At 37.7% G+C, this 25,453-nt stretch overlaps 1 protein-coding gene across 1 annotated transcript in view; it reads right to left on the reverse strand.

Annotated features, from left to right (window-relative positions):
- tmem131 (transmembrane protein 131) overlaps nucleotides 1-22,713 on the reverse strand; it is a 55,705-nt gene extending 32,992 nt beyond the window's left edge. Inside the window, exons 1-3 of the mRNA XM_088913175.1 lie at nucleotides 22,566-22,713; nucleotides 9,005-9,066; nucleotides 5,602-5,642 (exon numbers count right to left, since the gene is read on the reverse strand). Of these exons, the coding sequence (XP_088769301.1) occupies nucleotides 5,602-5,642; nucleotides 9,005-9,066; nucleotides 22,566-22,689 (227 nt within the window). The 5' untranslated portion in view covers nucleotides 22,690-22,713. The remainder of the gene's footprint in view (nucleotides 1-5,601; nucleotides 5,643-9,004; nucleotides 9,067-22,565) is intronic.
- Nucleotides 22,714-25,453: the final 2,740 nt, after the last annotated feature.

Here is a 25,453-nt window from a genome sequence, read left to right on the forward strand (position 1 = left end):
CTAACATGGCTAAACATGCATGCAAAAATAATACCCAGAAACAAAAGCTGCCATTCTGTACTCATATTTCGTTTTCATCTGAAATACAGATTTCAGTGGTAGATTTCACCTCACTGTCCCAATACTCTGCTTTTCACTCAGTTTATGAGAATGTGAAGTTTAACGATTAATATAATATAGAACAATCTTTGACACATACACCACATCTATTTGCAATATGCTGATAGCAATAGTCATGCACCGGAAGACTTGCAGGTGGGTCAGGGAAAATAATTGATTTTCAAGTCACAGAGAAACAATTTGTCAATTTTCTTTTCAAAACTAAGCATGATAATAGACATTTATCAGACTACCCCTGGTAAACATGAAATAATTCAACTCTTATTATGTCAAATAACTAACAATGATGACATTTGTAATAATATTAAAAGCTGTTTAGCAAAGGTCTGAACATAAACACTGTCTAGAGGTGGATTATTAGCATTGAATTTCAGAGATGCATAAAGACCTTGGTAAACTAATCACAGGACACAAATATGCTCATCAACATTCATGATCATGATGTAATGTTACTAATTTAACATGCACAGATTACTGCAAAGAGGAAAGTTGTATCTCAAATATTAGATTCAAGAAATGTTTACCAGTCTTGTTATTAACTGCATCTTAAGCTAGGTAATGTATTGAAAACCATCCAAAGCACTTCATTGTTCTTAAGATGTATCCTTGGATTTAAGGAGATATCACATGAACTATTATCTCTCCTGAGCCCAAATTAATTTCTTTTACCAGAAACTATTTTATTATTTCATTCAGAACAATTAGATTTCTATGCTAGACTATTTTTCACCACACATTTAAGCAATAGTGTGTTCTATTAACACGTACATTTTTCTATTTTATAATTTGGTCATGACTTAAAATAAAAAATTATGTGAGCACATATTATTGTGTGAGGCCAGTGAAAATCTACATTCACAACAAAACTAAATTTGGCATCACCTTTGAAATAGTCCATCAGTCTTTTGGGCAAGCAGTCTACTGCACCTAAACATTAGGGGGAACAATCTGTAGATCTTCCACTTGAAAAGTCAATGATGCATCATGCTGTATTTTAGTTCTGATCATTTGCATTGAGTAATCAAAATACTGTCACTGTTTCCTCAATGTTCTTGCTAGTAAGCAGAACTGAAAACCTGTTTGCACCATATATAACCTACAGTGTTAACCTACCAGAAAAAGTGCAGAGGAATCAGAAAGAAAAACTTTCTCCACTTGCTCCGCTAGAACCCAAAGGCTAGGTGTGCAGAGAGAACTGCATTACTGACTTCCTTTAGCAAATAAATCAAACTGGGTCAAGAATACTCAATATGACGACTAGCAATGAGCAAACCCAGCATGTACGAAAAACCACAACAATCTGGCCTCTACATAATTTCACTGGAGCAGTAATAAAAAAAATAAAATGTCCCACAAAAGCAATGGAATCTGAACACAATAACTTCATCATTACAATCCGTGTCACTTTCTCGTGATTCAGCTCACGTCAACTAAACACTGCACCTGCAGTAAACTAAGTGAAGTATTTAAAAATAAATATACAATCAAAATGAAAGTGCTTTTTAAACCCCAAGTGAGAGACTAGACAGATCAATGGTATTTTTGACTAGAAAGTGTTAGGTGCAGTTTTTAAAGTTCATATTCTTTTTAACCTACTGTATATAAGGTACTTCAGTAAGGGCACTAAGGAAATTAAATGAATATAAATGGGGGCAGAGGCTGTTCCTCTGCTAGACTGAGGTTTTAACATGATGTATCAGTTAAGCTTCTGACAACAGTGCAACTTCTTAAAAAAAACTGGTAACCACAGAGTCACAAGATGGCGACTTAAGGTCTCGGTGACAAATGAGAATGTGCAACCAAGCAACCTTTGTGCTGTGCTGCACAATGCACACAACACAAATCTTGCTGCTTCATTCTTTGACCCTGGCCATGTACATTTGACTGTGATCCCTACATCAAATAAAAGAAGAAGTGTCAAATTTATCATTTACTTATTAATGCTCTTAAAATCCACAGGTATGCATAAAAAGGCCTCTTTAATCTTGTGGTTTCAACTGAACTTCATAACTGATTCTACTAAAAGAATGCTTCCGATTACAATGACAGTAAACACAATGTCATTTGCTTATTCATTCAATGTTTTCATGTGCTGGTTTCTTTACAGTGGGATTAACAAAACAATGACTCAGAGCCACTGTCACAAATTGCTCTATAAAGACATCACTTCTATGATCCACTAGCACTAGCACACCAGGGTCATTGACATAGATGTTCAAACACCAAAGACATTAGTTAAGTAGGCGGCCTTTCAGAAATACCTTAAAAACTAGACGATTATGATTAGAAAGCTGGACCTTTTCCTTTCGATAATTAAAAAAAAAGTATTTTAGTGGTTTAAATATAAAGGTAGGAATTTAAAAAAATGTTTTAACACCCTGTAAGAGATTTAAATTAAGCACAATTCTGTTGAAACCACCTTCTCACGGTTTAATTTTTTTCCCCTTCAGAGTTCCACTTCAGTTAAAGCCGAAAACAGCGTGCAGATGAAAGTTAAGGAAGTAGTATGATTTGCATTTTGCTCTTTAACTTCCACTTTTCAATATGTATATAACGCTATTCTAAATGATTTCGCGCAGGTATTTGCAGGACGCCATTACATAAGCTTCTGACCTATTCAGAGCAGAATGAGACTGTGTGACTGAACTGCATGTTGGTGTGGCATATTTAAAAAGCAATAGGTTTCCATGCAGTAAGCAACAACACTGTCTAGTAAGCATTTTCAAGTTACCCACCCACAAAAAACTTGAGGGAGATCATTTTATAATATAAAAATAACGAGAAGCCAAATATACCACACCTTTAAAACACAGAAATCAATACAGGAAAGAAATACACAACATAACATACAGTAAGTAAGCAGATAAGCAGTAGCCTAACAACGTACTGAACTTTAGACACTCTTTTATACTGTTCTTTTTGACCTTTGTATTTAAATTGATTTAAATGCCAGAAAACACTACATCAATTCAAAACATTGGCAAAGCTCACTGAAAAATCTAAAAGCATATTCTTTTTTTTTTGATAATCCAAAACAAAATTCTAGTACTGTCTCATGATTTTGGAACCTCAATCACAAGGCGTGACAAGGCAGATGATGAAACTGCTGTTGTCTAAACACCCTACCCTGACTGACCAATCCCAAGAAGACACTTAGCAAGTGTTTACCCAAATAACTCCCTGGCTAGGAACTTGGAGAAACACTATTGGTTAAGGAAATGAATGAGAGGCGCAGCTCCAAGCTGTTAAACTTTGTCTGGAATTTAAAGCAGGTTAGGAGAAACATTCTTCTCTCATTACTTCTTCAAACAAGCATACTTTACCCTTGGCCACTTTCAATATCATATAAAGATTTTAATATAAATAGAACTGTTGGATATCAGTGGAACCATTTAGGTTTGGCAGGTAGATCCATTTTATACAGGCACTACTTTCCTGAAATAGGACTGTTTCTTACTTTTAAGCAAAATGATAACTTATAGTGCTTCTATTCGAACGGTGGCTGCACTCACAAAACATGTAACTTATTCATCACACTAGGCAGTAGTCTTATCTGCTATGCTTCAGCAGATTCATGGCCCTGGCACACACTACATGAATTTTAAAACTAAATTTCCTACATTACTACATAGAGTTTTTAAGAAGAGTTACTATAAGGTACTGAGAACAAATTCAAATAGGAAGACTGCAGTTTGAGAATTTTTGTTTATATGAACTACAGAGCTGATTAAAAGCGTCACTATACAGGAGAACGAGCAAAGTTTTATTGAAAAAAAAAAGTCCAGTCGTGCAATTTGTGATCTCATTTAGGCTCCATTAAAAGCTGGCAAGGGTATATAAGCATGTTCTCCAAGTGGTAAACATTCCTGGAAATCACATCGGCAAGGCTGCTGTATTAGCCACTACAATTCTGAAAGCAAACACACAATCCTGCACACAGATTTTAAGAGAAATACAGCTTGAACACCCCCACACAGCCCAAGCCACAAAATGGACAAAATTAACCTTGAAGTGGTATCGAGTCAAAGTGGTATTGACATTAAAGACTCGATGCACAAAGGGTACTGGGCAAGGCAGAGAATACATGAAACAGCACAAGCTGGGGTGTTTTCTGAAGTTCTATCTACGTGGAGTTAGTTTATTTTAAGTTTGTATGGTTTCCTTTGGGTGCCCTGGTTTCCTCCCATAGTCCAAAAACATGCCAGTAGGTCAATTGGATTTTGGGAAATCTGGTCCTGCGTGGGTTTGTGCATTTGTGTCTGTGTGTGCCCTGTGATGGACTGGCATCCCTCCCAGGGTGTATCCTGCCTTTGCCCATTGCTTACTGGGAAAAGATCCAGCTCCCCCCTGTGCTAGATAAAGCAGTTAGAAAAAAGATAAATGGATATTTAGTTCTTTTAAGAGACAAAAACTGAACAGAATACAGTGCTTTATGCAGTGCCTGCTCATGCTTAGCTAATCTATGGAAGCAAGCAGTAATGTTTTTCTAGTAGTAACTATGCCTATGTTATAGGGTAGTAACTAAACCTATGACAGATTGGCTCTACATTTTATTTGTATAAACCTGTTTGCGCTTGTTCTTTTACTTTTTTTTAACTGCACTTTATGTACAGTTAATGTACAGCATCCTTGGGTTGGGCTGGGAAAGGTAAGAGAGATAAGAGATCACTTTATTGGCCATATGCAATTTCTTGTATTAGGAATTGGTCATACCCCAACTTGCTCTCCATGAGACACACAGACAGGGAGAGAAGCCTGGGCGAGGAGTGCAGGGTCAGCCATTTATACGGCTCCCCTGGAGCAGTTGGGGTTAAGGGCCTTGCTCAGGGGCCCAAAGGAGTAGGATTCCTCTGCCGGCCACGGGTTACGAACCAGCAACCTTCCAGCCAGAGGCGCACATCCTTAGCCACAGAACCACTGTACCCCCCTAGGAGTGTGCTTTATAAATACACTTTTATTATTAATGATCCTACACTTTCACCTTAATCTCTGCACCCAAAGCCTTTCACAGTACTCCTCTTCCTGGTACTGAAAAGAAATAGCACAGCAATGTCTGTTTCTCAACAGCTCTGGGCATCCCAGCATTCCAGAGGATGAAGCAAACAAATCAGCAGACACACAGCAGGAATTCCTTCCCAGCTAGCACACACAAACAGCCCCACACTATAAAATCTTCATTGCTGCAGTAATACTGCATCATCTAAATCAAGGCGAACACATCACTGGTAGGGAAAATGTTCTTCTGTGAGGAACATACCAGAATGTTGTAAATAAACTCATTTATCTGCACTTTACTCATTTAATTTTAATGATGCTCCCCATTAACTTGTAGTGACATTTTACATATATTACCATCTTCTTCACAACGCATTAGTTTGGGGAGCAAACCAAACCATGTACATGTCCTAATTTCACTTAAATTCAAGCAAACAAATTTCAGTATAGAGGGCAATCAAAGCAATTAAAGGAGACTAAACTTACCTTTTTTGATGATATGAACTGAGATCAATTTCAGACTCTGTCTGTAAAGACACAAAAACGTCAATTTATTAGTCTTACCAAATCTGTTAACACCAGTATTCCCAAAAGGTTTCCATTAATCAAAATTATACAGTATACCGTTGTGGCTCCTGAGATATCTTTTTTTGTTTTGCAGAACCCGACACCCTTCTCATGCATATTAATTTGCGTTCATATTTCATCACCTGTACTATAAATATTCCAGGTGATTTCCTGGAGTTACTAGCACAGCGCGATCATCAGAAAGCCATTTGTCCCAGTGAGGGCACCAACCCAGAAGCTAAGCGGGACAAAGAGCATAGTGCTGTCCAGTGTGCCACCCCAGAGCACCACTATAAAGGAAAAAGCCAAAATCATAACCTTCTTTCGTATTTAATATTCCATAAGACATGCATCGACAACGATCAATGCACTGACATTTTTTTTGGAACATGAACTTTACCCATATCGCAGCAACCAGCAATCTAGTAACAAAGACCTCTGTTGGTGCCGAACAAAATAGGCAAAACTAAAGTTACTTTGGTTAAAGGCATCATCTAAATATTTTACAAATTATGGCATTCCCCGTTATAAAGAATTAATAGTTTAAAATGTACGTGAACCTGCATGTCATGTAACCTTCTTTTGTAATTATATAATATAGAAATTATTTTGACCTGAACTCTGGTTGTTGCTATATTCAGCTATTATGCCACATAATTCTAATGGGTTTGGGATTTTTTACATTTTTAGTATTGGAATTACTTGAAATGCATCACACACACAACATGAACATTCCTTATTCATTTCATTTTTCAGCAGGGGGAGGAGGTGGGGGGATGTACATTACACAGGGTATACATTTACCACAAGGACAATTAATTCAAGCCAACGCATATCAATTTTAATATTACATGTTCTGGATCACATATCCCAACACCTCAGCATTTCCTAGGTTAAATATAGACCATAACGCTGCTTAGATATTACCAGCTGCTGCAACGTCTACCTGGATAAGTGGACCGAAAACTGAAGGATGTTGCCAGCAGCAGAAAAAAAAAACTCTCACACATGCTGCTGGGACATTAATATAATGATTAGCAACTGTATAGAAGCAGCATATGGGATCAGTCTACTTCAGATTCACACAGTTTCTTCTAAACCTGAGCCTCAGTCCTGCTCCTGGAAAAACCATTTAAATCCAGAAAATGCCAGTGCAATAGGCAGCCTTCTAATGCAGTTTGTGCAATGTGTGAACAAAGATAAAAGAGAAGTACAGTACCAGTCAACCTTTTGAGTACACCACCTTGAAACCAGGTTTTTCATGATTATCTGTGCTTTAAACTGTATAAACTTGTAAATAATTGGTGACAAAAGGTAAATGATGTAACATGCTAGTAAACGGTGAGAACATCTAACAAAGACAATTTGAAACTTCTTTTAGTGTTCTAACACCTTGTTATACACATTTCTGACTTGTAACTAACCTGGGCTTCAGACTGAAATCGGCTTGCTTTGGGGGTTCATTTTATTGAAAAAGAAAAATTAACATTTTCAATGCAGTTCACTTAAGATTAAGTACACATATCATGTCATTAAATATTAAGTGTTCATAGACAAGGTTACACCGTTTAAAGCACAGATAATCATGAAAAACCTGGTTTCAAGCAGGTGTACTCAAACTTTTGACTGCCACTGTATGCTAGCAACATGCTTGCTTGATCTACCGCACTACCACTGAAGGATTCCATTCTCATGCTGACTACTAAAGTTTTAATGCAAAGCTGTAATATGAGACTTTAAACATGGGGGGATTTTAAAACAGATGGATCAATAATTTACGCAAAGATTAACTGTGCAATTGTTTTAGGTGTAACTTATAAGCTATGCATTAGTTCTTCAAGAGTGACATACAATACTAACCCTAGAACGATGGACAACTCCTGTATACAGCCAAGCTAAGTACATTCTAGCTGCTGTCATGAGGAAATGATGCATACATGGCCTTAGTACTGAAACATGGGATATTAGACAAAATGAATTCTCTTCACTTTCATTAGCATATATACTGGAAAATACGACAATGTTCAGTTCACTTGCATTCCTGAAACTCCCATCACTAGATTACATTCAATGTGCTTTTTTCTTTTAAAAGACTGCCATAAATAGTGTTCCACATTTTTAACTTTTATGTTCCACAAAACTACCCACATATAATAAGAGCGTTTGAATCTTGGGGAAATAGTTTATATACCTTTTGACAATTCATACACGTGTTTGAAAGTGTTCTAGAACCTACAGAGTGTAGGTTTCTATGAAACAATTGTATTCACAAGTAACATCTTCTTTCATCCTGCTGTGGTGACTCTCTATGGTATCCAGAAACAAGGATTAAAAATACTTATCTAAAAAATATTAAGGTTTTAGATGATAAAGGGGTTCTGCATTATTAGAAAACAATTAAATTAGCTAAAAAATGCTTTTAAATTTGAATGTATTCTGGCTGTATCCAATAAAATAAGCTTTCTTATTTATCTCATCATATTAGTAGGAGTACTGAGGTCATCAGTGATAAAAAAAATTAAACTCAATCTCTAATCTGCTTTAGTGTGTTACATAGTGACAACTTAAAAACACCCAGTATGTATAGTTCTGAACAGTCCCAAACAAAGCAGGAATATTTAGTACCAAAAATATACTAGCAATCAAGAAAGGAGTTAAATTTCAGCCCTGTGCACGATGTGTATCGCACTGTGAGCTGTGCATCTGGTGCCAAATGCAGGCGACTCTCCAGGGACATATCAAATTTATAGAGGCCCTCTTCTGCAGCGTCATATGCAGAAGTGAAAATATAAAAGCTGTTGATTAAAAAAACTGCAAGACTTTCTCATGCCAATCCTGGTTATATTCATAATCAAAATGGAGGAACTTTCAGATGCTAGCATACCAAGTCTTTTCTCCTGCTGGATCACCTTTTACGAAGCTGTACTGTCACTATTCTATGTAAAATAGCACATAACAGCACTAAAACACTCACAAAGGGATCTCTCTTCTAGTATGAGCAGTCTTTCAGAAAGCTACAATTGCCGTTCTCGTGTATGGACCACAGACTGAGGACATCTGCAGTGTAATTGTCAATACACTTTCTGTGCACTGTCGCTGTCAATAAAAGTTCTACAGCAACATAAGAAGCTCCAAGCAAGAAACAAATAAATCATTATTTGATTTTGGTAAAAAAAAAAACATATAAGTACTTGCTACAGTACATGAGACATAACCAAGTCCTAATCTTCTTAGGATTTATGCTTTCATCATGCAAAAGCAGCAAACATTTTATAATCCCTCATTTTAACCCAAATGCTGAGGCTAAAAGCATAAAATGTACCTGTAAGAGGCCTCCTTCACCAAAGCGTAGTACCTCTAAAATTGTGTCCGACTGGATGAAGGCTGTGGAGACAAAATTAAAATTTCTCATTAGGCTGTTGTACATGCTAATAACAAGGCAACAGAAGATACAACTTGTTAAAGCGCTTCTGAAATATATTCCTTAAGTATTACTTATTTACTTAATTTTCCAGAGGAAAATTACTGGACGCATTTTCATATTAAGCAAAAACTACAGTAGTTAGAAATATCACTTTTAATCCGATACCAGCACATAATGCAAGAGGATGTTCTAAAAACTAAAACACAGATGAGTCAGGATAATGAACCATCCACATTATAGCATAATCAAATTCATAGATGAGGGAATCTGAGATCTCAAAGGTAGCCACTAGAGGGATTTTTGCAGTCCCAGCGGAGCAACCATCTCCTCCCACATTTATGGATATACTTATGACTGTGTTAAAATGCTATATTTAAATACACACATCTTCCATTTAGCCAATAATGGCATACAGAGCAGTTTTCGGTATATAAGCAGGCTGTCCCATATTTCTATCAGCAATGCACGAGTCTTGGTCAGCATCAATGTCACTTTAGTTACTGTAGGCTGCCAGAGTGTCTCTGAGGTGCACAGTATGCAGTATGTGAAAAGAGAGCAAGTGAAAGTACTAATGGCAGTACATGGGTGGTAACCATTTTAAAATTTGTTAATTCAATGAATGGCGGAAACTTCTGATGAAAATACAAAATTAAAAAAAACATTACTGATCCTGATTACTGAGCTCAAATACAAGTGTGAACTATTTTAGAAACGTAACCGTAGCTGAAATATTCATGATGAAATTTAACGTTAGCACTCCTATACAGTGGAATAAATTTAGCTACACTAAATGATCATTAGTCGATTCTGAAAAACTATTTCCAAGCTACTCCACAGGGTACGGATAACTAGATAAACCATTTATTACATCTTCATCTTACGGATATTTGGATTTAATAAGGCAGCACAACAGTATAACACTTATGAACTTTTAAAAATGAATGAAATGCTGTTGTGATTTTATTTTAACTTACGTTTTTATTTTCACACTGGTGACAACAAACTGTGGTACATGAATCATGAAAATGATCCCAATTGTTTAGCATTAGTCAGTCCGTCATGATGAAGATTTTGGAATGTATTGACATCTTGATCCTCTACAGTTTGCATCTCGGGCCAAAAGGTCACTGGATGATGTGAACAAGGCGGCCGCTACATTTTGCAAAATCTAGAATCCACAGGCACATTTGTGGATTTTAGCCCGGTGTTTAATAGCATCACTCCAGAACTCCTTTACAATAAATTGTCACAGGTGAATGTTCAACTTTCCCTCTGCCAGTGGATTTGCAAATTCTCACAGACAGAAAGCAGGTGTGGCTGGGCCCTTATTTGTCAGACGCTTTGTGAATCCTGATGTACCTCAGGGGTGTGTGCTTTCCCCATTACCGTGTTTCTTGTACAGCAGCAACGGTACCTCCAGCGACTCAATTAGACTTAATTAGTCTGATGGACATTACCCTTGTAGGTCTCATCCATAATGATACTTGACCATGTACAGGAGGGAGGTATCATGGTGTGCTAACCATGGAGGTCTAACACTCTTAAAACACGTTTTCTTTACCTCTCTCCCCGGTAATCACTGATGTGGCTTTGAGTGTGGTGGAGTCCTTGAAGTTTTTGGGAGTTATGATGTCTTATACCCTCAAATGGGAAACAATGATCACGGGTATCGCAAAGATAATCCAGCAAAGCAAGCACTTTTTGCATTAACTGAAAAGCTTTGGCATCTCTCAACCAGTTTTGACGGCAGTCAGAATGCTCTCAATAATGGCTCTGTAAAACTGAGTCTTTGGTTGGGCAATGTGTCAGCCCACTCTAAATGCAAACTGCAGTTGGTTTATCACTCTGCCACCCAGGTTACCACCTGTTTCCGAACATTCCTACTGATCTGTTAAAAGCAGAACCGCCAGGGACTTGAACAGCTTCTTTCCTAGAGCTGTCGTTTGCTTAACCAGAATTCCTAGTAATATGTCCTGCACTGTCTTAACGATGTCTATTAATCTTCTTTGTGTTATGGTATATGTAGAATGTTTTGCAGCACCAAGTACACTGGAGTAAATTCCTTATACATGAAATGTACTTGGCGAATAAAGGGGATTCAGATTTGGTCCTTTTTTAGTATGAGAACGTTTATCACTAACAATAATACTAAAGTGCAATTTATAACTGAGTATTATACGCAAATACTAATAATTGTGAAGTTAAAAAAGTAAGTCTAGTTAATGGTAATTGGCACAACATTCTTCCTATACCTAATGTTAAATAAAAAGTTTAAAATACAACAGTTTTCAACACCTCTAAATTATTTAAATCTAATTTACATAAGGATTTCCGGACTAAGTTGAAAATGGTTCAAACAATTTTAGCTCCTGCATTTTTAATATGTCAAAACTCATGACCCATTTTAAAAGACTGTAGTAAAAGCTAGAAGTTATTACTGATGTTCACTGCAAAAAGCCACTTCTAAAATTAGACTTTTCACTGGGCATGTAAGCTTAGAGTATACAGTAGATGCCGTTAGCTATACCTACACATCTATACAAACAACTTAGTTATAAACCACTTCCCGATTTATTTTTTTCAGCTAGCAGAGACACTTCTAATTATTTGTGCCCTTCTTTAGCTGTCCAGCGAATTAAAGCCACTTGCAATCAGAAAAGAAAGTACTATGTCACGCCGACATTGCTCAGCTCCCAAACAGCCAACAAGAAGTGAAGATAAGAACACCTTTATCCAGCAACGTTTTAGTTATTTTCTCCCAGACCGCAGGGGACAGGTGGAACATTACTCTGGTGCCCTCCTTAAAAGATCACAGAGACGAGGGGTTCATCCAGTCCAGAGGTCTAGTCAGAGCTTTAGCCTTGCCAGGTGGGAGATAAAGGATATTCATCTCTTTGATGCAAGTCAAATAAATTTATTTTCTCACAATGCACTGCTTCCGATACTCTTAAAGCTCAGGATTTGAAAAAAAAATGATGTTTGAATTTTTTCTTGATGGGCTGTGAAAATATACAGATGTACAGAAACAACTCTACCCAAGATGTCTTCTCTCATCTTGCTGCATTTTCCCTTTAAGATCACACATTACTGAAAAATGGTTGTTAAAATTTGAAAAGAGTGAATCCTTTCATCGAAAAAACGCCTCAGTTACATTATAAATACAAACATTGGGGAATCTGTCCCAGGATGAGAAAACAAACTCCCAAAACGAGACATACAGTAGTACATCACAGACATGCATTAAACAGACCACAATTTGCTGAACCATACAAAGCAACTTCTGCTGAATGTTCAGACAGAAAATTTCACACAACCTTGAACATCTCAAACTAATTTTCAAAGATTTAAACAACAATTTGAAAGCCAGATGTAGCATCATCCCTTTATTAATAGGGTTACAGAAGATATTATATTCAGCCTCCTCATGATGTTCAAGATTCTATTATTAGATAGTAGTGTAACACTAGTGGCGTTTAATAGTTTATAGTAGCAGGCCAAAATCTTGTGCTGAATGCCGTCCTTCTACAATAACATGGGCTAGAATCACTTCAATGAGTCTTAAAGATTTAAAGACTCTTTTTATTACATTTTTCCACTAAAATAAATATGCAAAACCTCAATAGCAGACAGAGTTCCGAGTAAAGAAAAATAACACTCTCTACTGAATGTTGAGCCAGAACATGAATAAAAGCTGCCAAGTAAGGTTTTTTAAAAAAAGATAGGCAACCTTGCTCCAAAGAGTATTCTTGAAAAGATTCTTGTTCAATGTAACAAGCTGTCATCGAGTTTGGCAAAGTAAATGAAAATTAAATTTAATTTTCACCATTATCATTTATACACTCTAAAGAGTAGCAGGGCTTAAGTGTCCGTATAACAAATCAGCAGTCATAAAACGGCAAAATCAAGTGTCTAGTGTTTTCATAAAGCAATTTGTATTTTTAAGATAATTATGCTGCTTGCAATAACCTGTTGAATTATTTGCATCTTATGGAAACCTGATTATGGATGTAAAGACATGAGGGTTTAACTATGCATCATTACGCACAGCATGAAATGTCAACAAAGGTCTTTGGAACGTGAAAAAATATGATTAATGCTAATGCTGGAATAAGTAAATAGCAGAAATAATCCATACAATACTGGAGGTGATATTACAAATCTAGTACAACACAATGGCCAAAAGTGCTGTGGTAAGTCTTAACTACATAAAGTTTGACAGTTGTGTTCAAAGACAAGTCCAAGAACGCACGTTTCTTGCAATAAAATTCCTCAACAAAATAAGTCGTACGGGCGCAGTGCCGCTAACTGAAAGATGCTTCTCCTTGTTCCAGGCACGCCTTTTGCAGCTCCCTAATTGTTTAAAAACAATATGCAATCTTGTTCATTGTTAAGTTTAATTCAAAGAGAATCACCTCGACAGAAACTAATCAACAGTTCTATCATCTTACATTTGTTACACTACTAAAGATGTATCACCTCCTGTTTCTATTAAAAGGATGTCACCCTCCTGACAAGACTGTCTTGCTGGTTCTTTGTGCATCTTGTACAGCTTAGAAGGCTGCTGAATTCTCAAACACTGTAAGTAGACTGATATGCGTCAAGGAAGTCACAGCTTTTTTAATTTTCCATGTAAAAATATGGAGAGGGAACCTTTTTAGATAGCAGTACTAAATCCAAACTTAATTTTAAACATTTTTTCAGTAAAAAGATCTGTTAAAGTTGAACATTTTTGCAAGTCCAACTTTAAAGCAGAAATGACAAACCACATCACTCCCCTTTAAAACTGTAATTTCCTAATGTCCTCATTTTCTTTTTATTCACATTGAAAGACATCCAAGTAAAACTTCAGCACAATTGTTTTAAATTCAATCATAAGAGGCATATGCTGCAATCTCAAATTATGTCAGAACAGTAAGTATTAACAGAGGATATGAGGAAGCACAAATCTCCTCGCAAAGGCAGATAAAAAAATAGTTTTGTTAAAAGAACATCAAAATCAAATCTAATGCAACTGTTCAATTTGGAAGAGGCACTTTAACGTAGGATGTGCTGAAATCAAGTCTTTTCTACAGTGTAACCTATGCAGAATTTAATATGGAATATAATTTTTAAAGAACCTCAATTTTTGATATTGTAAGAAAATGATTGTTGAATTCTGCTAATATATGTTTTATGCAATCCCCTAATGTTAATGGAATAAGAAAAAAAACTTTCTCCACTATTTAGCATTTTAAATCATATGTACTGGTAACATCGAAAGTCTGAGCTTTCACAGAAGTGCTGTTGAAACATCTCTGTCTGTCTTGCACAAGATTGTACAAGTGTATACAGTAACTGCAGGTGTGACACGTATTGCATCACACAAGATAATTATACCAGCCATGGAGAGTTTCATAGTCAACACAGCTGACGGTCATATTAGCACATTACTCTTATGCCCTAGAAACACCTAAACTTGAAAAAGAGGACTAAGCTTACTTTTAAAACTAGCAGAAATTGTCATGTTTGTATATTTTGTATATGCCTGACACTGACACACAAGGGCTCTGCCTTCCTACACCATAGTTACACATTTAACAAACGGCTTACCTGAGTAAAACTATTGTAGAACTCAACGGAATGAAAACTTACAAAAGTTACATATACATTTTCATGTTTTAACTGAAGTGGGTTACTCCAACCTTTATAGTACTTTCAATATAAAAATACTATTAAAGGCAGAAACAGTAACAATGTGCAGTTACTTCATAAAAAACAAGTGGAAAGGACACAATTCTCTGAAATACTTCAATAAAAAAAACTTTTTTCTTACTGGGCACACTTTCATTCAGACACTCATGGTTATTTAAAGCTTACTACAGTATTTGTGGGACCTCCTTTCATAATTTTGTTACTTGTACTAAATAAACTATTAAATGCTGGCAGTATGAGAAGTAAATCATTCACATACCAGACAGATAAAAACATGCAGAGCATTGTATATATTCCAATTGAACACAGATCAACCCTCGTGCCCAAGCCTTACTGATCCAGATAAGATTTACAGTGGACTATATGGCAACTAATTACACAGAAGCAAGCATTTAGTGTTCTGTAAAGGATTATGCACGGTTTCCTGAACACTTGTTTAACAGTCACACTGAGCACCGCGATAAAACTGCAATCTGACCTTTTAAGGAAGCGAGAGGACTGAAGAGCCAGCTGTGCCATCACCAGATTTCACGTTTGTGTTGCATCAGTTTTTTTTTTTTTTCATCCTGTCATAACCGTGTTTATGTAACCAGGACTTAGCGCACCAAAAAAAGAACAGTTTCCAGAGGTTATACAGGGAAGTGTTTACAAGATCAAGCAAAGGTTGTCTTATGATGAGCTTTAAAATGCACCTGACGGTGGTGTGCAACACTCCACCAAGGCAGTCTTACTTCAGAGGAGTAGGGTTAACTCAACAGCACTAACAGCAGAACAGATAATCTGCCCCCATTATTTTTTTCAAATTTAACATTATCCAATTAAACTGTAAACCTCTGAATTTCTTCCTCATTGAGGAAAATGGGTAAAATACAGTAGATCTCCACTGCCCTTCTTCAAGAGCAAAGTTTAATTTACCCTACATTCTACTGACTGTTCTTTCCTGAAATAGTACCAATTTACAGTTCTTTTCTGGGGGGAAACCTGCTGCATAGCCTCTACTGTAAACCATACTTTTTAAGTTTTAATTTTTTTATATATAGTTGCAACATATTCTAAACAAACCGGTGTGTGTCAGAGATGAGGAAGGCTCACTGCAGAGATATTCTGCTGGAAACACTGAATATGACCAGGGCGTTGTGTAATAATACAACTCCTCTCCACCACCAGCATTTTGTTGCATATAAAAAGGTGTTTTAAGCACTTGTTTTATACATTTAAACAACTAACGTACTGCAGCTTTCATCTTCTAACTGTTGCAAATACAAATAGTAATAATGATACAATTACAAATAGTAATAAAAATGAATAAAGACCAATCAATCCCAGAAAAAAAAAACATCAAGGGCACTTTATATAATATTAGTAAAAAATATTAGACCTCTAATTCTTATGGCGTGCAAAAAAATAAATAAAATCTTCTCTGGAAAATTACATTTTTAGACCATAAATACCAAATCAGCAGCTCCTGAGATCTCTCAGGATTTCATGTCTTTTCCCAACAACCATAAGATGAAAAAAGTGTTACAAGCCTATTCCATGCCCAAATTATGACACAACCGGTAACCTAGACCCTTCATGAACTGAAACAAAACCTTTATTGAAAAATAATATCCACTGTTAAATAGACTTCCAATTTGACACTGAAAGAGTGGAGAAGAGGACCTGTGCAGACAACCTGTCTGGGTTACTATGCAAGTAATTTATCAGGAAGAAAGTGGTGGTCTTTCAGGCTATATATACAAAACAATCCGTTTCAGTGAATAAGGTGAATGCACTGACAAACCATACTGACATTTTATTTTTTTTCCCCCCAAATAGATTACAAAAAGGGTTTCTTTGAAATCAAAATACATAGAATAGCATATCTAACTTCAACAGGCTTTAACAACATTTAGAGCTAGCACACAGGCTATATTTTGGTATTGGTTTAAGCAGGTGTTTGAATAACTCTAGGGAAGCATTAATGCAAGATTCTGCATTAACCTATTACTCTGTATTTTGGCATCACTGGCATTTTAACTAAACTATCTTCAATGTGAAGACTCCTAAAAATATTTCAATGCAACATGCAATTTTCAAATTTAGTATAATTGTTTGTTCAACCTGTTCTATAAAGTCATGTTTATGAAAATATCAAATTCATTCTGCCAAGGTCTGTGTACAATCTTAATCCTGTACACCCATCACCATGCCCTCCAAAGTTCACACTGGCTGTTATGTTTATAATCAAAAAGAGCCATCACTTTCTTGTCTACCTTGGAAGTTGATGTGTATATCCTAACTGTAGTCCATCTCTAAGAGCTGTGTAAACATAGCTGAATATACTACACACACTTAAGCAACAAAACATCCGTTAATTGTCACAAATTTGAAACCATCCCTGGGACACACCCAGTGGAAATTTTTCAGTTCAATCCTTCACACAAAGTCCTGTCACAAGACTTCTTTATCACAATCAATAAAATGTTGAAAAAGCAGTAAACAGACACTTGACAGCCTCCCATACAAACTCAGAGATCTTTCAGTATTTACAAAACAGTATTTACATAAGGATGATAGGTCAACATTGCTTTGCAGAAAATCAAGCCACTTTCTGACTGGGTGCATTTCCCTACATTAGGGAGAACTACAAAAACTGCAAATGCAAAAATAGCAACATGGGTGATCTATTCTCAGCCAGTCCTTGCCTCAGTGGACCAAGACATTATTTCATAACCCGTGACACAGGCCATATCACCTGAGGTATTTAGCAAATTATCTTTGTATCCATTATGACAATACTTTCAATTGGTCTTCTCGTTGTATTACAGTGCTGTTAATGTCTGGAATGTGGCTGTAGCTGAACAGATGTTTGTAAATAGGGTTCATCAGAGCTGAGCAAGTATTAGCAGAAACTTGCTTTTCGTGCAAGTCACGACCTCTGATAATGTACCTTACATATGGTTACCAGCCTCTTCACTATCATTCACCATATTACTGTTCTGTAATTGAGATAACAATGATCTATTACTGCATACATCTTATTACTGTACTGATATTTTGCACACAAGCATACATACTGCAGTGCTCGATGTGGAGGATTAAATTAACTACATTATGATGTACAAATGCCCTGCGGCAGTCTGGCATCCCATTAAGGGGGTATCTTGCCCTGAGCCACTCCTTGCACAGAATAGGCTTTGGCTCCCCCACAACCCTAAATTGGATGAAGCAGGCAGAAAAGGGACGGATGAACTTGAACAAATTCACAAACCATCCCAAGAATGTTATCATTTCTAGATATAGAGCAAAACCTGTGGCACCATTACACTTTTCTACATTTGAAATTGAGCAAAACACCAGCCCTGCATTTAAACTCTATTGACATTACCCAGTAATAGCACAAGTACAACAACTGGATTTTACAATAAGCTAAGGTTAAAAAAAGCAAAGCAAGCTACAGTATGCGTTTCAAAGTTCAAAAGGCAGTCAGCTTCAATTTAAAACCACCTGCATGTCCCAAAGCACAACTCTGTCAGTAAGAAGAATCTGCTTCTTGGCAGAGGAATACTTTAAGAGGAACACCACTGCTAGCTCAACACACAAAGAACTCTCAGATCGGTACGCACAGTAATTATAATTTGAACTGCCCAACTGTCAAAGCAATGCCACTAAGTGACAAGAAAATTTGGTATTTCATCCCATCAAGGAAAAGTGTTTCTCCTCTTAAAAATGTAATATGTTCATTCATACAAAAAAACACAGAAGTAAACACAGCTTGAAGAAATTCCAGTCTGGGCCCTTAGAGAGGTAACTTGCCATCAACATCAGTGGACCACTTTAACAACTAGTTAAAGTGTATTTACAAGAAGGCTGCATTACTTAAAACTAGTCAAAGCCCAAACAACTCTGATGTAGTGGTTTTACACTTGTAAATATAGCAAATGTTAATACAATACGAAAATATATTAGAAACCATTTACCGTACAAGTCAAGCAGTTTAAGAGAAACTTGTGCACAGACACACTGCACCATCATGGCGAAAGACGCAAATTTGCTATGAGTGGAAAAAAGCATCCACTTACAAAGATGGAAGCGCACGTTTGAAGTGAACACTACTCTCACATCAATTGAGAAACCCCGACACTAAACCAGTCATACCTTGTCTTGCATTTGCTTTATAGAGGGTCTGACACACAGATATATGGGGCACACTACAAGAGACGTATAGGTGTGGGGGGAGAAGAACTGAAGAATTTTTTGATGTCTGATGGTGCTCATTTTTTTTAGAACTGGGCTCTGAAACAACAGTTACAAATACCAGGGGCGCAATGTAGATTACTGAGCAAAATACGTACATACGAACATTACCAAAAACTGCAAAAGAAGCAATGGGGCTTAACACCACCTTCTGTAACAGATTGGTGCTAAGTGGTCCCCATTACATAAGCAAATCTAAAACGTAGCAAAGAATGTCTTTTTGTACAACTGTGCTGCACACTGAGTCATCACCTGGGTGGTGCAGATGAGATAATACGTAATTAGAAAGCGTGTGAGTACTACATGCAGCACTGGCACTGAAACGTCATCTCTAAACGTGAACGATGACCATCGTTGACACATCAGTGGGAACTGGGTTCTACAACACGTTAGATTGGAGCTTTGAAATAAACATGATATCTGTACGCTGTTAAGGCCAGGCCAAACCGCAGCATAAAGTAAAATATACCAAAAGCCTTAAACGATGTGGACCATACAACTGAACCTCTGTTTTTCAAAACCCCCTCAGTCTGCTTAAAAAAAAATGATTCCCCCTTAAATCCCAAACGCTTGAACAGGCAGAGACAATGCTTGTCCCCAATCTTGTTCTTTTGAGAACACGTGTAGTTGCCCTCTGCTCTCCTATATTCGTCCTCATTCTGTCCCCTTACACTCGGCAAGGTACACAAGGCACCTTCTGAAATTGCACCTGAAATTGTTAGAGGTTAGTGGAAGTTATTACCCCATTTACTGAGACTGCCTGTTATGTAATTCATTTCTTTACTGCGTAGGTTACCACATTAGATTCCAGTAATTTGTATTTTCTTACTGTTATACTTCACAGTTTTCTTTAGTTTAGAATGTACAATTGTATAGATCATAATTGTATTACTGACGTTATCCTTCAGGTAAAAATATTGATACCTCCATCTACAGATAGGCAGCACGGTCGAACAGCAGTTAGCACCGCTGCCCCTCGACTCCTGGGCCCAGAGTTCACTTCTGGACTGGGGTGGATTCTGCATGTAGATTCACGTTCTCTCCCAGTCAGGTGTTCACGTTTCCTCCCTCAGCCCACCGACGTGTGTGCATGTGTGCGCGTGTACACGGTGCAGCAAACCAGCAGCCCATCCAGGGTGCAGCCCCACCTCATGGACTATCTACGAGACCTGATGAACAGAGGGTACGCCTTACTCACTTTCATGGAGCTGGGCAATGCACAGCATGAATGTCTGCGCAATGTTATGATGTTGAGCAACCACCTTTTACCAGTCACGGCCTCCTAATAATCCCCATCTATGAATTGGCTTCATCACTCTGCTTTCCCCCCTTCTGAGGTGTGGGGAGCATACTGGTGCACTATGGCTGCCGTCTCAGCGTCCAGGTGGGGGCTGCACATTGGTGGTGGTGGAGGGGAGCCCCCATTACCTGTAAGGCGCTGTGAGTGGAGTGTCCAGAAAGTCTCTATATAAGGAATTATTATTATTATTATTATTATTATAATCCCTCCATCCATTTTCTAGCCGTTTTATCCAACATAGGCTCACAGGGGAACTGGAGTCTATTCCAGCAAGAGGTACAAGCCAGTAGAGACCCTGATCACGACACAAACACACCCCCCCCTCACACCAGGGCCTTTTTTGTCAGAAGCCAATTAACGCACCACAGTGTCTTAAGACTGCTGGAGAAAACTGGAGCACTTGGGGGAAACCCAAGTGACCATGGGGAGAACATGCAAACTCCACACAGATGGGTATTTCCAGGAATGGAGCCCAGGGCTCCAGTACTATGCGGCAGCAATGCTAACCACTGCGCCACCGTGCCCCCATCTTTGCGATAATGTTGACGAAATTCTTTTCAACGGTTATTTCTTCTTTTGTGCAGCATGAAAAGAACATTCCAATTGCGTAAACATAAAGCTTTGTCTCACTGTTATATCACGTCGACGTTCCTGAACTTCCAGCTTCTAAAGCTTAGGCACACAAATTATACACACAATGTACACAATACAACATGTACACCCAAAAAAAAAAAATCAAAAACGGTCTCAGCCGGTCTTGCCAACAGTCATCACAGACCCTTAACAATATTTAATTTTTAATGCCCACATTACATCTCCTCCCTTGTTGAAAATGATTGCTGGAAAAGAGATCCCCTAGCAGAAGATACCAGGGACTCCCCGTGCACAAGAACCACTCACAGAAACGACAAAGCACCGAAGAAAAAGGTCTGAAGAAGTTTTAGTCCCGTACATACACTGTTTCTCATTTCAGATTCAAAGCGCTAGGAAATGAGTCAGATGGTAAAGGTGAGGACAACTGATTTCAAGCAATTATTAAGTAACTCCCTTTCCACAACTCTATACAAGGGGGGGGGGGGGGGTCTGTTCTCTTAAGCTTTCGAAAACGAAATGTACCAACCCTGTTCTCGCCACTGGCATCCTCCTGTGCCCTCCCTGAGTCATCAAGCCGAGGGCAATTTTTACACTGGGCGTTTTAAGGAATTCTGTACGCTGAAGTTCTGATCCCGACCTCCCCTGTCGGAATCACCCAAACGTGGCATGAAAACAGTTTCACGGGGCGAATGAAGTCTGCGCAAACCGAAAACGTGTCGCCTGCCCTCAACACTGTCCGTCTTTTTTTACCCCAAACTACGGAGACTGGCTGTCACCCGGCATGTGCGTTGGCACATCCAGGAGTTCGGGGGGGGGGGGAGTCTATGATTTCCAACACCTCATTCTCCTCTTTTCTGATGTATTTTCATGTTACTGCGGAACCAACACAATTTACTCTCACTTCCAAATAAGCCCGGTTAGAAGTCCTTTCTTTCCCTCACTTCGTCTTTCTCGATTTCAACCCTCCTCCTAACCATCCTCTTCATAACATGACAGGTTAAAGCATTTTTTTTAACCAAGACAGTATCATGTTAAGTGTTTTTTTTTTTGTAGGGCTATCCCTTCTGGACGTATATTATAAGGCTGGTAAAGTTAAAAGCCGTTAAAAGCACAACCGTGTTGCTGTCAGCATTCCCAGGCCTCGGAGAAGCCTGCGGCTGGATTAGGAAGCGCTGCCAGCTCAGATCGAAGCACGAAAGGAGAAGAAACAGCTACCAATATCCGCCGACTGCAACGACCGAGTACACAGGGAATAACAGATGGTTGTTACTGTCTACCTACAACTCAGAGACACCTGTGAACTCGCTAAATCTGCATGCTTAACTTCCACGGTGGCTAAATTAACACAACATGCCAGCACGGGAGAGAAGCTACGGTAAATTAACACAGCACCGGGGCACGTTAAGAGACATCTCGGTAAGGTCGCTGTGGGTACTAGAAACTACCAATTCATAAAAACCTAGCTTAAAATACCAGCAGAACAATTGCGACCACATTCGCTAAAACAAGCATTACACTGTAGCGATTTAACAGCTGAAACAGCAACACCGAGACAGATCTAGACAGCTCGCTAGCTAGAAAAATAGTTGAGGGGCACACAAAGATATTACATTGGAAAAAAAAAACCCAACTAACCTTCTTTGTTGGCCTGTGCTGCATGGAAAAATGCAATAAATAAAAACCGGAGAACTCCGAGGCTTGTTGTTTTCGTTCCCATTGATAAATGGGGAAGAGTCAGGTCTTTTTCCCAGCTCGCCATGCTGCTGTGTCGGTATCACTGTGTGAAGCTCCTGGCCGCTTGGAGTCTCATATAAACACGGTTAACTGGGACGTGCGACACGGCGCGGCCTACAAGTGGTACTGCAGCCCCAGTGTCTACGGCAAATACCGACCACCTCACTTCCGACTTCAGCGGTGCTACAGTAAGAGTCATTCCCTCATTTCTTCTTACACCGTAGATCGCCCCCGTAGAAGCTAATCGGATCCTGGATACAGAGGAATCCAGAATCCAGAATCCAAGTGCATTGCACAGCTGATAAGACACTTTTTGGTTAAAAAGTGTATTGTGTTAGTAACAGATTTACAAAACATCTGAGCAGCAGAAACACTCCACGAAAAAGCCTGAATGGAGCTTCCATTGCTGAGCGCTCTGTAATGAACTTCAAAATGCAAAGATAAATGACATGTAATCTAAAGAATCATTTATTGTAATTCATTTTCTCTAGAACACAGACCTGCTAAGCAGCGCAACAAATGATTTTTTATTGGTTTTTTTTCATTTGAGCGATTTTGATTCATAATTGTCTAACCTTAAGTATATTTGCTTTAATTCAGCTTGTTGCAATCCTATCGTAAAAGACGGTACTATGTTACCATCGTAAAATAGTAATAAGGGAACAACTCCAAATGGACGTGCAACACAAATTTGAATAACCGAATAAAATTTGCATATGTTCGTTTTTTTCGCTAAGAGGGTTTATGAATCGCCTTTCGTCTTTTTTATGTATTGCTACCTAAAGAGAGTCAACACACTCACAATTCTGTAACAAGAGTCCTCATAAATTTCTAATATTTTACGAAAATTATACTCGGTGGTGTAAATTTTATTATACTGTAGCAATGAGAAAGAACAAGCCACAAAAAAAACATTAATAAGTATTTAAAATGAACTTTCGTAGGTCAATTGTTTAACTCCTGTCACTTTATTGGAAGAAAAACCTGCAAAAAACCATTTCTACCATTAAACGTTATTCATTGAAATATGCCTACCCTGCTATGGGCGTATAGGCTGCAATTAAAGCATTGAAATTTGAAGACCTTTGAAGAAAGACTAGCATTCAACTCAATGGTATTTAGGCTGTCCTAGTACTACCATTAGTTGGAAAACGTTATTAAGATTGAAAGCTAGAAACTATTCAGGCTTCAGTGTTAGAATGTAACGATTTAAAAGCTGTGAATACTATAAAGCCCGTCTTAATTAAGAAATTACACATCGGTGTCTTAAAATTAACCAACAGGGTTTTCCTAAATATTCATTCCTGTTACACACAGTTACTCTATGCCATTAACAACGTTACAGCATTGGGAGCTGACAATATTTCATGTGCATACTTCTTATTAACATGCAGATCATCAATATCCATCCTCTTCTTTTCTCACAATGGCCAAAACTCAGAGCTCTAGGCTATCAATGTTGCTGCTGAATTAAATAATAAAGTCTTTTTTTATTAAGAATTTTAAAATGCCTACACCACCCCCAAAGCTTAAATGTCAGGTGACTGAATCCTATAAATGAAACATTGGCGTCGAAAATTAGAGTTATAGTAAATGTTGACGCTGAATTAAATCATCAGGTGTTAAAGGGTGAGGATGTCGGTTTCACATTGTTTTCCCTGCTTTACCTTGGTGTATAATGTATGTTACTGTATTATATACTACAGTAGATGCTTTATTTGGTTTTTATCATAACATTTCAAAGTTATCTTCTATTAAGATCAGCACACAGAGGAAGATACAGTACATTCTAACTTCAAATCTACTGAACTAAACAATTTACTCTGTCAATCACATGAGCGGTGTGTTTAAACAAACACAACACAGTTTAGGGAATGAATTTACATACAGATGCTGTCATTTGGAGTTTCATGCCACAGTGCAAATATTTAAACAGAAAACTTTAGAAAGCTAATGATACAGTTCCATATACAGTGCCTACTGTGTCCCATTTCGTGAAATTACAAAATGATGCACACAAACGTTTTCAGACTTAAATCTTTATTCAAATCCTGAATGTTCAAACTGAATATTTGTAAGGATAAGATAAGTTACAGTAATTGTCAGCAAAAACTTCAGGGAAAAAAAACTGAAAAATTTTGATTGTACAAGTAATCTAAACAATTTACTCAATATTTGATGAAAGCACCTTAGGCAGCAATTACAGTAACACCACTTTTTGAGTAAGTTTCTACTAACTTTGCATGACAGCTTTGTGCAATATTTGCTCATTCATCCTGGCAGAGTTGCTCAAGCTCTCTCGAGGTGCTTGGGGATGGCTTATGAACAGCAGTTTCAAGTCTTTACAAAAGTGCCAACAGGTTTCAGATCAAGACTTTAATTGGACCTTTCTTATTCTTAAGCCACTTCAGTAAAGGATTGCCCTAGTGTTTTGAATCATTGTCCTGTTGAATTTTTGTTCCAGTTTTAGGTCTGTAGCAGATTTTGCCCTTAGATCCCAAGTACATACTGTACATGTAGTTCCATCTCTGTTTGATTCGAACTAGACAAGCTTCTCAGTCCCTGCTGTCGAGAAGGAGAATTATAATATAATGCTGCCACCACATAAGGTTCATCAGTAAAGATGGAATTGACCAACTGTTACACTTTTAGGTTTTGCACCAGATGTAATACTTTATTTAGATGAAAAGATTGCAATTTTGTCTTGTCTGACCACAAACCTGTTTGCTACACTTAAGTGCTTAGTTACAAACTCCATGCAGGATTTGAGATGGGTTTTCCATTCTGCT

The sequence above is a fragment of the Atractosteus spatula genome, chromosome 4 (assembly GCF_055471065.1).
Source record: "Atractosteus spatula isolate fAtrSpa1 chromosome 4, fAtrSpa1.hap1, whole genome shotgun sequence".
In the NCBI taxonomy this organism is placed as follows: domain Eukaryota; kingdom Metazoa; phylum Chordata; class Actinopteri; order Semionotiformes; family Lepisosteidae; genus Atractosteus; species Atractosteus spatula.